The 14,074-nt window shown below is 59.5% G+C and overlaps 2 protein-coding genes across 5 annotated transcripts in view; both read left to right on the forward strand.

The window, feature by feature from the left end:
• Positions 1-4,664, forward strand: part of RASGRF1 (Ras protein specific guanine nucleotide releasing factor 1) — a 31,706-nt gene extending 27,042 nt beyond the window's left edge. For all 4 annotated transcript variants that reach the window (XM_056500190.1, XM_056500191.1, XM_056500192.1 and 1 more), the window contains exons 24-27: positions 1,325-1,404; positions 1,941-2,058; positions 2,296-2,364; positions 3,291-4,664. In XM_056500190.1, the coding sequence (XP_056356165.1) occupies positions 1,325-1,404; positions 1,941-2,058; positions 2,296-2,364; positions 3,291-3,383 (360 nt within the window). In that variant the 3' untranslated portion in view covers positions 3,384-4,664. The remainder of the gene's footprint in view (positions 1-1,324; positions 1,405-1,940; positions 2,059-2,295; positions 2,365-3,290) is intronic.
• A 151-nt stretch (positions 4,665-4,815) lies between these two features.
• On the forward strand, positions 4,816-13,954 carry CTSH (cathepsin H). Its single transcript, XM_056500242.1, has 12 exons — positions 4,816-5,016; positions 5,323-5,354; positions 5,420-5,525; positions 5,900-5,970; positions 6,266-6,370; positions 6,687-6,773; positions 7,249-7,304; positions 8,168-8,249; positions 8,358-8,426; positions 9,477-9,583; positions 12,675-12,800; positions 13,355-13,954. Exons 1-12 carry the CDS (start codon positions 4,944-4,946, stop codon positions 13,428-13,430), a joined length of 990 nt encoding a protein of 329 aa, XP_056356217.1. The 5' UTR covers positions 4,816-4,943; the 3' UTR covers positions 13,431-13,954.
• Positions 13,955-14,074: the final 120 nt, after the last annotated feature.

Here is a 14,074-nt window from a genome sequence, read left to right on the forward strand (position 1 = left end):
GGGTTTTTTTGACTTTTAGGTGCTTTATAGGCACTTAACTCCCGGAGCTCTGTAGGGTTTTGCTTTGAGCTTTTAGGCTTTTACTTGTTGGGTATTTTTTTAATAAGTAAAGTAGTTAATAGTTAAAAGGTTATTTGTTATAAAGCACGGTTTATTACAAAGGATATTAGTTTTAACAGGCAGTAGCAAAAGCAGTGGCAAGTAACGGCAAAAGCAGCAGCAGTAAGCAAATGGTTAAGACAAGTGGCTAAAACAAGTGGCTAGAAGATGAATTGCTAAAAGTAACAATTTTTTTAATTCATACTGCTCAGGGCAGGCCCAGAGGGGTGAGATAACAAAGGGGGTAAAGCAAGGTGAGGGGTGCAGGGAGAAGAGCAGGGGAGAGAGAGGGTGTCTGACAAGAGGGCTGGGTCTCCTTTCACAAACCTGTCTATGTTGAATATTCTGCTCTTTCACTAGTACAAGATACAATTCTCTGACATTTACATTCAGCCTATAGGAATCTATAAAACATTACCATGTTTTACCACTTTCTTGTCTCTAAACTTTATCTCAGACCGTTCCTGCCATGCCAGGGGGGGTCCCTGCTGCTCTTTGGTATTTGCAGCAACTGGTGTTACCTTAACAAAGGGAGAAAACCTCCAGGCATCCACATTGCTGCTCTCAGCCACTCAGTGGAACACTGCTTTCATCTCAATCTTACCTATATTCTATATTGTTAGCATCTTTTTCTAGTGGTGATATCCATAAGGTTTTCCTGATTTATCCTTCCCAGCCATGGGAGGATTGGAAGGAGAGCTGGAGAGTGGAGGAAGGTGTTCCAGGCTGTTCCCAGGAGGGAGGTGGTGAGGGGACAGGCATGGGGCTGGGTTTGTTATGGAACCACGGGGGAATTTGGGCTAGAAAAGCTCTCAGACCATGCAAGTCCAGCTCAGCAAGTGCCACATCCACACATCTGCTCAGCCACTGGCTCCAGCTGTGCCAGGGCTGCACAGCCATTCAGAAAATTCCCAATATCCAGTGCAAACCTCTCCTGGCACAACTGCTGTGCCCTTGTCCTGTCTCTGGTTCCCTGTGAGAAGACCCTGCAGCAGCACACACACACACACACACACACACACACACACACACACACAGGCTCTCTTTGGTTTCCTGGGCTCATCTCCCCTTCTGGATGAGCAGGATGAATTCCTGTGTGAGGGACAGGGACAGCAGGAGCTGGTGCAGAGCCAGACTGAGCTGGGCTGGCTCCACTGCAGGCTCCACTCAGCCAGGAGCACTGGTTTTTGAACCTGGGGGTTTCAGCAGTTTTTGTTCCTTGCAGACCAAGGCTCTGATTGATAAGCTCCAGAAGCTGGTGTCGTCGGAGGGCAGGTTCAAGAACCTGAGGGAGGCCCTGAAAAAGTGAGTGAAGGTGCTTCTCCTCCTGTCCAGGCTGCTGCTGGCTGCTGTGGGGGCTGAGGCTGCTGCCAGGGTCGTTCAGAGCTGCCCTGAGGGCTCCCCTGCACAGGGATCCCCAGCACTGAGCTGCCCCCTTGGAAGGATGGCAATAAAAGGGGCTGCAAAGGGAAAAATCACTGCCCTGCACCAGAGAACAATGTTCCCCATCAAATCCCAGAATGGTTTGGGTTGGAAGGGACCTTAAAGCTCCTCTGTTCCATTCCTCACCTTCCACAGGGCTGCCCATGGATGTTTCTGAAGGTCTTCCTGGCCCTCCCAAGGGGTCAAGGCTGCCCTCAGCTCCTCCCCTGCCCCCCATGGCTTTGTGAGGGGCACAGCCACAGGTCCAGCTTGTCCTGCTGTGCTGGGGATGATTTCCTGCACTAGAGAGAATCCTCCCAGTGCTGCTGCCTAAAGCACTGTCTCCTCCTCCCCAGCCTGCCCCAAGCCCCAGAGTGAGAGGGTTTAATTCCTCCTTTCTCTCTGGTTTGCTCCCAAAGTTGTGACCCCCCGTGTGTCCCCTACCTGGGCATGTACCTGACAGACCTGGCCTTCATCGAGGAGGGCACCCCCAACTACACTGAGGATGGCCTGGTGAACTTCTCCAAAATGAGGATGGTGAGTGCTGCAGCCCTGGGCTCAGGGCCAGCCTGGGCTGCTGTGGCTGTGGCCAGCTCTGTGCTCCCAGCCTCACCTGCACAGCCCTGCACACACCTGGGCCTGTTCCTGGTGTCTGGAGCAGACAGGCAGGCCCTTCCATGGGGCTGTGCTGGGTGTCCCTGCCCTCCTGGGCGCTGGGTGGGCTCTCTGGGTGTGCTGAGCCACGGGCACCCACGGTGTTTTCTCCCTGCACAGATCTCACACATCATCAGGGAGATCCGCCAGTTCCAGCAAACCTCCTACAAGATCGAGCACCAGCCCAAGGTACAGCCCTGGCCCAGAGCCAGCCTGCTCTCTGCCCTCCTCTCCCTTTCCCACTCCAGGACCTGGCAGCTGCAGTCTGCTGGCAGGGGAGGGGCTGGAGGGGGCTCTGGGGCTCCACTGGCAGAGGATCTGCTGCAGGGGCTCAGGCACCCTCTGTGCCAGGTGCCCTGTTCACCAGGCTGTGTGTGTGTCCTGGCTTAGGGACAGGTGGCTGCCAGTAAAGGCAGGGGATTCTCTTTGAAATGGGGAATGTAAACCCCTCCCTCCAAATTATTGTAATTTTGAAATTAAGGGGCTCTCAGGCAAAGGAATAACAGTTCTTTACTAGGAAAATTAAAATAGCAATGCAGTATTACACAGAACAATCCCAGCCCTGCCAGAGTCAGAATCCAAGCTGACACCTGTCAGTCAGTCAGGGTGTTGGCACAGTCCCATTCAATGGTGGCTGCATCCTCCTGCAGGGGCAGATGTGGTTCAGCTGGAGCAGTGCTCCTGGAGAAGGTGCAGTTTCCTCTGAAGCTCCAGGGATGATGTGCAAAGGTCTGGCTTTCCTCTGGGATCCAGTGGAAAGAAGGTTCCTTGGTGTCCCAAATGTCAGTTTTTATCTGGGTAGGAAAGGCTTGGCTGCTCCCCTGGCTGGAGCATCTCCCATGGGATGATGGAATTTTATCAGTCATGCCCTGGGACTCACTGGCCATGAACAGGAGATATCTCCTGGAGGAGGATGGGCTGTGGTAAGATAAAGATGATTGCCCAGCTGGTTTAAAGATGGCCCATGAGCAGATAATGTGTGCCAGGAGATCAGGGGCACTGCCCCAGCTGGGGTAACAGATGGGACAGGACACACATTTCTGTCACCTGAGCCCAGCAGTTGCCCAGCCCGGGGCTCTGTGCCCCCAGCGCTCCCAGCCCCTCCCTCCCCCCAGGTGACGCAGTACCTGCTGGACCAGTCGTGTGTGATGGACGAGGAGAGCCTGTACGAAGCCTCTCTGCGGATCGAGCCCAAGCTGCCTTCCTGAGCTGCGAACTCGCCCCGCCCTGTACATAGCCATGGACGCCCTGGAGTGACCCCAGTCTGTGCTCCCCGAGCCCCCAGCCCGCGCCGCGCCCGTCCCCAGCAGCCTTCAGCCACCACTCTGCAGCCCCGGGCTCTTCTCCATCATGTTCCTTTTGTCATTTGTCCCTCCTGGGGGGCTGGTGGTCGGGCAGGTGAGCCCTGTGTCCCCATGGACCAGGTGAGCCTGTGTCCCTTTGGGGCCAGGTGAGCCCTGTGTCCCCATGGGGCCAGGTGAGCCCTGTGTCTCTATAGGGCCAGGTGTGACCTGTGTCCCAGGTCAGCTCTGTGTCTCTATGGGGCCAGGTGAGCCCTGTGTCCCTGTGGGGCCAGGTGAGCCCTGTGTCCCTGTGGGGTCAGGTGAGTCCCTGTGTCTCTATAGGGCCAGGTGGGCCCTGCGTCTCTATAGGGCCAGGTGGGCCCTGTGTCCCAGATGAGCCCTGTGTGCCAGGTGAGCCCTGTGTCTCTATGGGGCCAGGTGAGCCCTGTGTGCCAGGTGAGCCCTGTGTCTCTATGGGGCCAGGTGAGCCCTGTGTCCCCATGGACCAGGTGAGCCCTGTGTCTCTATGGGGCCAGGTGAGCCCTGTGTCCCAGGTGAGCCCCGTGTCCCCGCGGGGCTCTGGGGCAGCACAGGGCAGCTCTCACTCGGGCAGTGCTGGCGGTGACACCCCACGGCAAACTCTGTAAGGTGGCAGAAGGGAAGATTAAAGGCTGTCCCTCGGTGTGAGCTGCCCTCTGTGTGTTGCCACCCTCGTGCTGCCGGCACGGGCCCCGCTGCTGCCCTGCTCCCCCGAAGTGGGACGATGGAAGCATCCCCCGCCTCTCCTCGCTGCGCCCAGCTCCTGTGGATATGCTGTAGATCCGTCCCCTCGTGCCCACTCTGAGTACCATGACGTAGAGTTAGAGATGACGAGTGTTTTTATTACATCTACTGTAATCCTGGCTAACCACCCGCTAGCAGGATATAGTAATGTAGTGCTTATTCTGTGAATAGTACCTGGGTTTTTTACATTGTACAGTCCCTGACACGGTTCCCCGGCAGTGGCAGGCATGCTCCACTCACACAACACTTGCTGTAAGCAATACCTCGTGGTATGGGAATTCTCTTTCAAGCCCTAAAACTATTTCAACTTACAGCTTGTTTGGGAGAAAAAAAAATAATAATATTTCCATTTTTTTTGTAAAAATATATGTTTCCTGATTACCTCTTGCTAATAAATCTATTCTATCTCAGGGTGAACCGGGGTTTGTGAGAGTTTTACGGGCGGGATAACGCCGGGCCCGGGCCCCGCCCACTGCCAGTGCCACGCCCACAGAGTGCCCCGCCCACAGAATGTCCCGCCCAATACATGCCACGCCCACCCAATGCCCCGCCCACTCTGTCCCCGCCCCCAGCCCGTTGCCCCGCCCCCTGGCAGCGCCTCGGCCCCTTTCGGCTCCGTTCGGCCCCGCTCCGTCCCGGTTCGGCTCCGCTCGGCCCCGCTCCGTCCCGGTTCGGTTCGGCTCGGCTCGGCCCGGCCCGGCCATGGGCTGGCCCCTGCTGCTGGCCGCGGCCGCGTTGCTGGTCCCCGCCGCCGCCTGGGAGCCCTCGGCCGAAGGTACGGGGGCACCGGGAGGGCACGGGGACTGGCCACGGCCTGGCCTGGGCCGGCTCGGCTCGGATCGGTACCGCTCGGTTCTGGCTCGGCTCGATCCCGTTCGGTTCTGGCCCGGCCTGGCTCGGTCCCGTTCGGTTCGGGCTCAGTCCTGCTCGGTTCGGTCCCGGTCCGGCTCGGTCCCGCTGGGTCCCGGCTCGGCCCTGCTCGGTCCCGCTGGGTCCCGGCTCGGCCCTGCTCGGTCCCGCTGGGTCCCGGCCCGGCCCGGTTCGTTCCCGGCAGCGCTGACGGCCCCGTTGTGTCCCGCAGACGAGCAGCTGTTCAAGGCCTGGATGCTGCAGGTGAGCCCGGGCCGGGCCGGGCCGGTGCCGGCGGTCCGTGTCCCTGAGCCGCGCTGTCCCCGCAGAACCAGCGGCGGTACCGCCCGCACGAGTACCCGCGGCGGCTGCGCATCTTCCTGGGCAACAAGCGGCGCATCGAGGAGCACAACGCGGGCAACCACAGCTTCCAGAGTAGGAGCCCGAGCCCCCGGGCCACTGCCCTGCCCCTCTGAGCCCCGAGCCCCTGGCCACTGCCCGGCTCTGTGAGCCCCGAGCCCCTGGCCACTGCCCGGCTCCGTGAGCCCCGAGCCCCTGGGCCACTGCCCTGCCCAGCTGAGCCCCCTGGCCACTGCCCGGCACCCCTGAGCCCCCTGGCCACTGCCCAGCCCCTCCGAGCCCCGAGTCCCTGGCCACTGCCCTGCCCCTCTGAGCCCCTCCGAGCCCCCTGGCCACTGCCTGCCCCTCCGAGCCCCTCCGAGCCCCTCCGAGCCCCTCTGAGCCCCCTGGGCACTGCCCAGCCCCTGGGAGCCCTGAGCCCGCTCAGCAGTGTCCCCTTTCCCCCACAGTGGGCCTGAACCAGTTCTCAGACCTGACCTTTGCCGAGTTTAAGAAGCTGTACCTGTGGAGCGAGCCCCAGGTGAGCTGGGGGCGCGGGCGGGCAGGGCAGGGTCCGGCCGGGTGCCCTGGTCAGTTCTGCAGTGCCCTGCACCAGTGCCCTGCACCAGTGCCCTGCTGGGCCACTGCCCCTGGCTGTGCCACTGCCCATGGCTGTGTCACTGCCCCTGAGCAGCCAGGGCTGCAGGCTGGCACTGCCCTCCAGGGCTCCCTGCTGCCGTGCTCAGTGTGTGTGTGCTGGTCACCAGTCCCCCACCCAGCCAGGGTGGCTGTAGTGGCACTGGTGGCAGCTCCCAGCCCTGCTGCCTGTCTGGCAGAACTGCTCAGCCACCAAGGGGAGCTTCCTGCGCAGCTCCGGGCCCTGCCCCGACTCCATCGACTGGAGGAAGAAGGGGAACTTTGTAACACCCGTGAAAAACCAGGTGAGGAGGGTGTGGGGTGCCCAGACAGGGCTGGTGGCTGTGCCATGGCATCCTGAGCCCTAGGAGCAGTGCTGGTGCCAGGGGGAGCCCCCCAGAGCCCCTCTGTGCCCCAGGAGCAGTGCTGGTGCCAGGGGGAGCCCCCCAGAGCCCCTCTGTTCCTGCTGTACCCCAGGAGCAGTGCTGGTGCCATGGGGAGCTCCCCCTGCTCTGCCAGCAGGCACTGGAGGCTCTGCAGTGCTGCCAGGCCCCTCTGCCCAGGTTTTGGGGGGCTGCTGAGCTGCAGCAGCTCCCAGAGCAGTTCCTCTCCCTGGTGCAGGGTGCCTGTGGGAGCTGCTGGACCTTTTCCACCACGGGCTGTTTGGAGTCTGCCATTGCCATTGCCACAGGAAAGCTGCTCTCTCTGGTAAGGGATTTCCCTGGGTTGGCAGAGCCTTTTTGGGAGCAGGATGGAGCCAGAGGGGCTGGGGCTGCAGGGCTGGGGAAAGCAGCAGTGAGGGGGCACAGTGGGACATGTTGGTTTTTCAGCTCCCAGGGCATTGATATTCCTGAAGAACTAGAAAGGCAGTAGCCAATTACACAGCTTAGCAGAAAAACTGAGGGCTGGGTGTGTTAAAAACAAACCTGACCTTTGGAAGACATTTCAGCCAGTCCTGCTGGGGGCAGGGGTGGATTCCTGGCAGGCATGGGGAGGAATCCAGGCTGCTGCCCAGCTCTGCCACTTCCAGGTGACTCCAGTGGGCAGCAGGCAGCTGCATGGCTGAGCCAGGGCTGTGCTGTTGTCACAGCCAGCTCTCAGTTCCTGCCCTGGGGTGGCATTTTGTGTCCCTGGCTCTGAGCACAGCTGTGGGACAGTCCCTGACTCAAACCCTTCTCTGCAGGCAGAGCAGCAGCTGGTTGATTGTGCCCAGGCCTTCAACAACCATGGCTGCAGTGGGTAAGTGAGAGAGGGAAGAACAGAAGTGAGTGTGTCTCACATCCTGTGATCACAGCCTTCCCCAAGAGCTGCCCTCCACAGAATGGAATGGCTTTTGTCTTCCCTTGGCTGCAACCTGCCAGGGGAAGCAACTTTGGATTTGGTTGTTTATTTTAATTTCACCCTCCCTTGAGGTTGGGACATTTCAGTAAATCCCCAGCATTTCCCAACCTCTGTTGTTCCTCATTTGTTAGTTTTTGTCTGAGGTGTTTCTCACAGCAGCCCTGGGGGTTCTGGCTGTTGTTCTGCCCCTGGCTCATGTGAGGAACCCACAGAAACCTGAGCTTCCCCTTTGTAAATTCCTCCTGCCTTTGCTAGAGAACAGAGTTTTCTGACAACTTCTGTTTTCTGTGAGATAAGCAATCCTAGAGGGACACTTGGAGCTGAGCAAAGCCACTCCTGGTGCTTTTTATTTTTCTTGTGACTCCTCCTTGGGCGTGTCCCCATCAGCACTCCCTGATCACCTCTCTCCTCTTGCCTCCTGAGATGTGCTGCTGGAGGGTGCCAGGGAAGGGAGCAGCTGCTTGCTGCAGATGTGGGTCTCAGGCTGGGCACCAGAAGCACCTCTCAGCGTGCAGGGCTGTGTGGGCCAGCTGCCCCACGCTGCCAGGCTCCTGGTGCTCTCCTGCAGGGTGAGGTGTGAGGTGCCAGGCAGGGAGATGCTGCAGGAGCATCTCTGGGGGCTCTGGGCTGGGCACTGCCCTTGCCTGTCTCCCTGGCTGCAGAGGGGGGCAGGCTGGTGGCTTTGCCCTGCAGGAGCTGCAGTGCTGCCCTCAGCCCCACATTGCCACCTGCTGAGCTGTGCCACCCTCTCTGTCCCACAGGGGCCTGCCCAGCCAAGCCTTCGAGTACATCCTGTACAACAAGGGGCTGATGGGGGAGGACAGCTACCCCTACAGGGCCAAGGTACTCACTGCCAGCACAGCCCTGCACAGCCTGGCACAGCCCTGCACAGCCTGGCACAGCCTGGCACAGCCTGGCACGGGCTCCTGCAGCTCCTCTCTGTCCCCACAGAACGGCACCTGCAAGTTCCAGCCAGAGAAAGCCATTGCCTTTGTCAAGGATGTTATCAATATCACACAGGTGAGTTCCTCAGGCTCCTTCCCAAAGTTCCAGAGAGCCAGGAGAAGGTGCTGGGGTGGCCAGGGTGTGCTCAGCTGTGCTGCAGCCTGTGTGAGCTCCTCAGCCAGGAGAAGGTGCTGGGGTGGCCAGGGTGTGCTGTGCTGAGCTGCAGCCTGTGTGAGCTCCTCAGAGAGCCAGGAGAAGGTGCAGGGATGGCCAGGGTGTGCTCAGCTGTGCTGCAGCCTGTGTGAGCTCCTCAGCCAGGAGAAGGTGCTGGGGTGGCCAGGGTGTGCTGTGCTGAGCTGCAGCCTGTGTGAGTTCCTCAGAGAGCCAGGAGAAGGTGCTGGGGTGGCCAGGGTGTGCTGTGCTGAGCTGCAGCCTGTGTGAGTTCCTCAGAGAGCCAGGAGAAGGTGCTGGGATGGCCAGGGTGTGCTGTGCTGAGCTGCAGCCTGTGTGAGTTCCAGAGAGCCAGGAGAAGGTGCAGGGATGGCCAGGGTGTGCTCAGCTCAGCTGAGCTGCAGCCTGTGTTCTCCTGGGGACAGTGAGCTGCTGGCACTCTCCTTTTGGAAGGTGGTGCTGCAGCCAAAATCCAGAGCTGGGTTCTGCTGCTTCCCAGAGTGTCCCAGGCTGGGACAGAGTCCTGGTTCTCATCTGACAGCTCAGCCCTGCATTCCCTGTCTGTGCAGGAATGCAGGGTCACCTCCTGCAGCTCCAGGCTGGACAGAGTCCTGGTGCTCAGCACTGTCACACCTGTCTGTGCAGGAAGGCAGGGTCACCTACTGCAGCTCCTGCTGGGACAGAGTCCTGGTGCTCAGCACTGTCACACCTGTCTGTGCAGGAAGGCAGGGTCACCTCCTGCAGCTCCTGCTGGGACAGAGTCCTGGTGCTCAGCACTGTCACACCTGTCTGTGCAGGAAGGCAGGGTCACCTCCTGCAGCTCCAGGCTGGGACAGAGTCCTGGTGCTCAGCACTGTCACACCTGTCTGTGCAGGAAGGCAGGGTCACCTCCTGCAGCTCCTGCTGCTCCCAGCACAGGCAGGAGCTGATGGGTGCCCTGCTCCTCCCCTGCAGTACGATGAGGACGGCATGGTGGAAGCTGTGGGGAAGCACAACCCAGTGAGCTTTGCCTTTGAGGTGACCAGTGACTTCATGCACTACAGGAAAGGAGTGTATTCCAAGTGAGTGAAGCTGGTGTGGTGAGGTGGGGCAGGGGAATGTGTGGGGCTGGAGCCCATCCCTGTTTCTCCTGCTGGCTGCAGGGACACTGCACTGTGTTCTCACACCTCTCTCATGAGATCAGCACACCCTGGAAAGGTGAGAGCTGAGCACAGCACAGGTGCTGTCAGCCCAGCAGGGCATTTTTGGGGAAACAGAGAAATGCTGTGGGGTGATGAGCCCTCAGTCACATAGAGCTGCAGGGAAAGTGCAGGGGAGAGCCTGAGCCTGGGCTCTGCCCCAGGGCTCTGCCCCAGGGAGCTCTCAGGTGCTGCTTCCAGTGGCTCTGCTGGACCAGCAGCCAGTGATGCCAGAGGTGATGCCAGCCCTGGGCAGGGACATTGTCAGAGGAGCACCCCAGCAGCACCTATCCCATGGATTCACTGTCTAAGGTGGATTTAAAGTCAGAGTGCTTGCAATAATTGATGCTCCAGAGCTTTCAGCCCAGAGCAGCTGTTAAGAGATTGACAAAAAGAAAACCTGAGGTGGATTATTGATCTTTTCCTGTGCTACAGTTTGAAAATGTTTAAAAATAGATGCTCTTGAGGTGGGAGCATGTACCATGTCTTGTTTCATGCCACAAGCAGCAGCTTTCAGCAAGTGCAGTTTAAAGGTTGAAAATTTAGAGGAAACACACATTTAGACCCCAGAGCTTGCTGTTCCTGTGCAGAACATGGAACACTGCCCTCGAATTTCAGGGCAAACCTGCACAGGCAGGCACCAAGAGCTGCAGTGGGGAGAATTCCTTTGCACTGCAGCTCAGCAGTCCCTGGAGTCCCTGATTTTCCAGGTGTGGCTGGAAAAGCAGAGCAGTGTCTCCCTTCCATGGCTCCCCTGCACAGCTGGCAGTTCAGAGCAGCCATAGCTGTGTTTGCAGAGGGAGCTCAGGGCTGCTGGCCTGGCTGATCCCTGGTAACTGCTGTCAGGCTGATCCCTGGTAACTGCTGCTGTCAGGCTGATCCCTGGTAACTGCTGCTGTCAGACTGATCCCTGGTAACTGCTGCTGTCAGGCTGATCCCTGGTAGCTGCTGCTGTCAGGCTGATCCCTGTAGCTGCTGCTGTCAGGCTGATCCCTGGTAACTGCTGCTGTCAGACTGATCCCTGGTAGCTGCTGCTGTCAGACTGATCCCTGGTAACTGCTGCTGTCAGACTGATCCCTGGTAACTGCTGCTGTCAGACTGATCCCTGGTAACTGCTGCTGTCAGACTGATCCCTGGTAACTGCTGCTGTCAGGCTGATCCCTGTAGCTGCTGTCAGGCTGATCCCTGGTAGCTGCTGTCAGGCTGATCCCTGGTAGCTGCTGTCAGGCTGATCCCTGGTAGCTGCTGCTGTCAGGCTGATCCCTGTAGCTGCTGTCAGGCTGATCCTTGGTAGCTGCTGTCAGGGTGATCCCTGGTAACTGCTGCTGTCAGGGTGATCCCTGGTAACTGCTGCTGTCAGGCTGATCCCTGGTAGCTGCTGTCAGGCTGATCCCTGGTAGCTGCTGTCAGGCTGATCCCTGTAGCTGCTGCTGTCAGACTGATCCCTGGTAACTGCTGCTGTCAGACTGATCCCTGGTAGCTGCTGTCAGGCTGATCCCTGGTAGCTGCTGTCAGGCTGATCCCTGTAGCTGCTGTCAGGGTGATCCCTGGTAACTGCTGCTGTCAGACTGATCCCTGGTAGCTGCTGTCAGGGTGATCCCTGGTAGCTGCTGTCAGACTGATCCCTGGTAACTGCTGCTGTCAGGCTGATCCCTGGTAACTGCTGCTGTCAGACTGATCCCTGTAGCTGCTGTCAGACTGATCCCTGGTAACTGCTGCTGTCAGGCTGATCCCTGTAGCTGCTGTCAGGCTGATCCCTGGTAACTGCTGCTGTCAGGCTGATCCCTGGTAACTGCTGCTGTCAGACTGATCCCTGGTAGCTGCTGTCAGGGTGATCCCTGGTAACTGCTGCTGTCAGGCTGATCCCTGGTAGCTGCTGTCAGGGTGATCCCTGGTAACTGCTGCTGTCAGGCTGATCCCTGTAGCTGCTGCTGTCAGGCTGATCCCTGTAGCTGCTGTCAGGCTGATCCCTGTAGCTGCTGCCAGGCTGATCCCTGTAGCTGCTGCCAGGCTGATCCCTGTAGCTGCTGTCAGGCTGATCCCTGGTAACTGCTGCTGCCAGGCTGATCCCTGTAGATGCTGTCAGGCTGATCTCTGGTAACTGCTGTCAGGCTGATCCCTGTAGCTGCTGCCAGGCTGATCCCTGTAGCTGCTGTCAGGCTGATCCCTGGTAGCTGCTGCTGCCAGGCTGATCCCTGTAGCTGCTGTCAGGCTGATCCCTGGTAGCTGCTGCTGTCAGACTGATCCCTGGTAGCTGCTGCTGCCAGGCTGATCCCTGGTAGCTGCTGTCAGGTGATCCCTGGTAACTGCTGCCAGGCTGATCCCTGTAGCTGCTGTCAGACTGATCCCTGGTAGCTGCTGTCAGGCTGATCCCTGTAGCTGCTGTCAGGCTGATCCCTGGTAGCTGCTGTCAGGCTGATCCCTGGTAGCTGCTGTCAGACTGATCCCTGGTAGCTGCTGTCAGGCTGATCCCTGTAGCTGCTGTCAGACTGATCCCTGGTAGCTGCTGCTGTCAGACTGATCCCTGGTAGCTGCTGCTGCCAGGCTGATCCCTGGTAGCTGCTGTCAGGTGATCCCTGGTAACTGCTGCCAGGCTGATCCCTGTAGCTGCTGTCAGACTGATCCCTGGTAGCTGCTGTCAGGCTGATCCCTGTAGCTGCTGTCAGGCTGATCCCTGGTAGCTGCTGTCAGACTGATCCCTGGTAGCTGCTGTCAGGCTGATCCCTCTAGCTGCTGTCAGACTGATCCCTGGTAGCTGCTGTCAGGCTGATCCCTGTAGCTGCTGTCAGACTGATCCCTGGTAGCTGCTGTCAGGCTGATCCCTGTAGCTGCTGCTGCCAGGCTGATCCCTGTAGCTGCTGTCAGGGTGATCCCTGTAGCTGCTGTCAGACTGATCCCTGGTAGCTGCTGTCAGACTGATCCCTGTAGCTGCTGTCAGGCTGATCCCAGGCTGTGCTCTGTGCTCTGCCCTCAGCCCCCGCTGTCAGCACACCCCTGACAAGGTGAACCACGCCGTGCTGGCCGTGGGCTACGGGCAGCAGGGCGGGACCCCGCACTGGATCGTCAAGAACTCCTGGGGCCGCCTGTGGGGCATGCAGGGGTGAGGGGGCCTGCCTGGGGCTGGGGAGAGCCCTGGGGTGGGGAGGGACCCCTGGGGGTGGGGGAGAGCCCAGGGGGTGGGGAGGGAACCCACGGGCTGGGGAGGGACCCCTGGAGTGGGGAGGGACCCCACGGGCTGGGGAGGGAACCCACGGGCTGGGGAGGGACCCCTGGGGAGGGGAGGGACCCCAGGGCTGGGGAGGGTCCCCTGGGGGTGGGGGAGAGCCCAGGGGGTGGGGAGGGACCCCTGGGGGTGGGGGAGAGCCCAGGGGGTGGGGAGGGACCCCTGGGGGTGGGGGAGAGCCCAGGGGGTGGGGAGGGAACCCACGGGCTGGCTAGGGACCCCAGGGGTGGGGAGGGACCCCTGGGCTGGGGAGAGACCCCTGGGGCTGGGGAGGGACCCCTGGGGTGGGGAGGGACCCCTGGGGCTGGGGAGGGACCCCTGGGGTGGGGAGGGAACCCACGGGCGGGTGAGGGACCCCTGGGCTGGGGAGGGACCCCCTGGCTCTGGCAGAGCAGGCAGCACTCACTCACAGCCATTCCTCTCTCTCTCAGGTATTTCCTCATTGAACGGGGCAAGAACATGTGTGGTCTGGCTGCCTGTGCCTCCTACCCCGTGCCTCGGGTGTAGGGACAGGGGAGGGACAGGCTGGGGACAGGGATGGGGACAGGGATGGGGAAAGGGGAGAGGACAGGGATGGGGACAGGATTGGGGACAGAGATGGGGACAGGATTTGGGACAGGATGGGGACAGAGATGGGGACAGGGCTGGGGACAGAGCTGGGACAGGGATGGGGACAGAGATGGGGACAGGGCTGGGGACAGAGCTGGGACAGGAATGGGGACAGGGGTGGGACAGGGCAGGGGACAGGGCCCAGGTGTATCCAGCTGTGCCCAGCTGTGCCTCCACCCCCTGTCCCCAGCAGGGAAACCACACTGGTACCGACCCCAGGCACCCAGAGCTCCCCCTGCCCCTCAGGTGGCTTTTTTTGCAATCCCCAGCTGTAAATTTTAGTGATTTTTAAATTTTCCCTGAAGGCAATTTCCATATTCTTTAAAGGAAGGATGAGTGAATGCTGTGATTTGTACACTTTTATCAGTTTTCCTGAAATTCCTGCTGTTTTTTTCTATTAAAAATCAGGATATTTTAATGCACTGAGAAGAAACACGTGATTTTTCTTTAGCTGTTATAAGCCAGAAACAAAGTCTGGATATTCAGCCACATTTGGATGTGTTTATTTTATACAGACAGAGCTGGGGAAGGGTGAGGGGTCA

This window comes from Oenanthe melanoleuca, chromosome 10 (genome assembly GCF_029582105.1).
Source record: "Oenanthe melanoleuca isolate GR-GAL-2019-014 chromosome 10, OMel1.0, whole genome shotgun sequence".
Lineage (NCBI taxonomy): Eukaryota > Metazoa > Chordata > Aves > Passeriformes > Muscicapidae > Oenanthe > Oenanthe melanoleuca.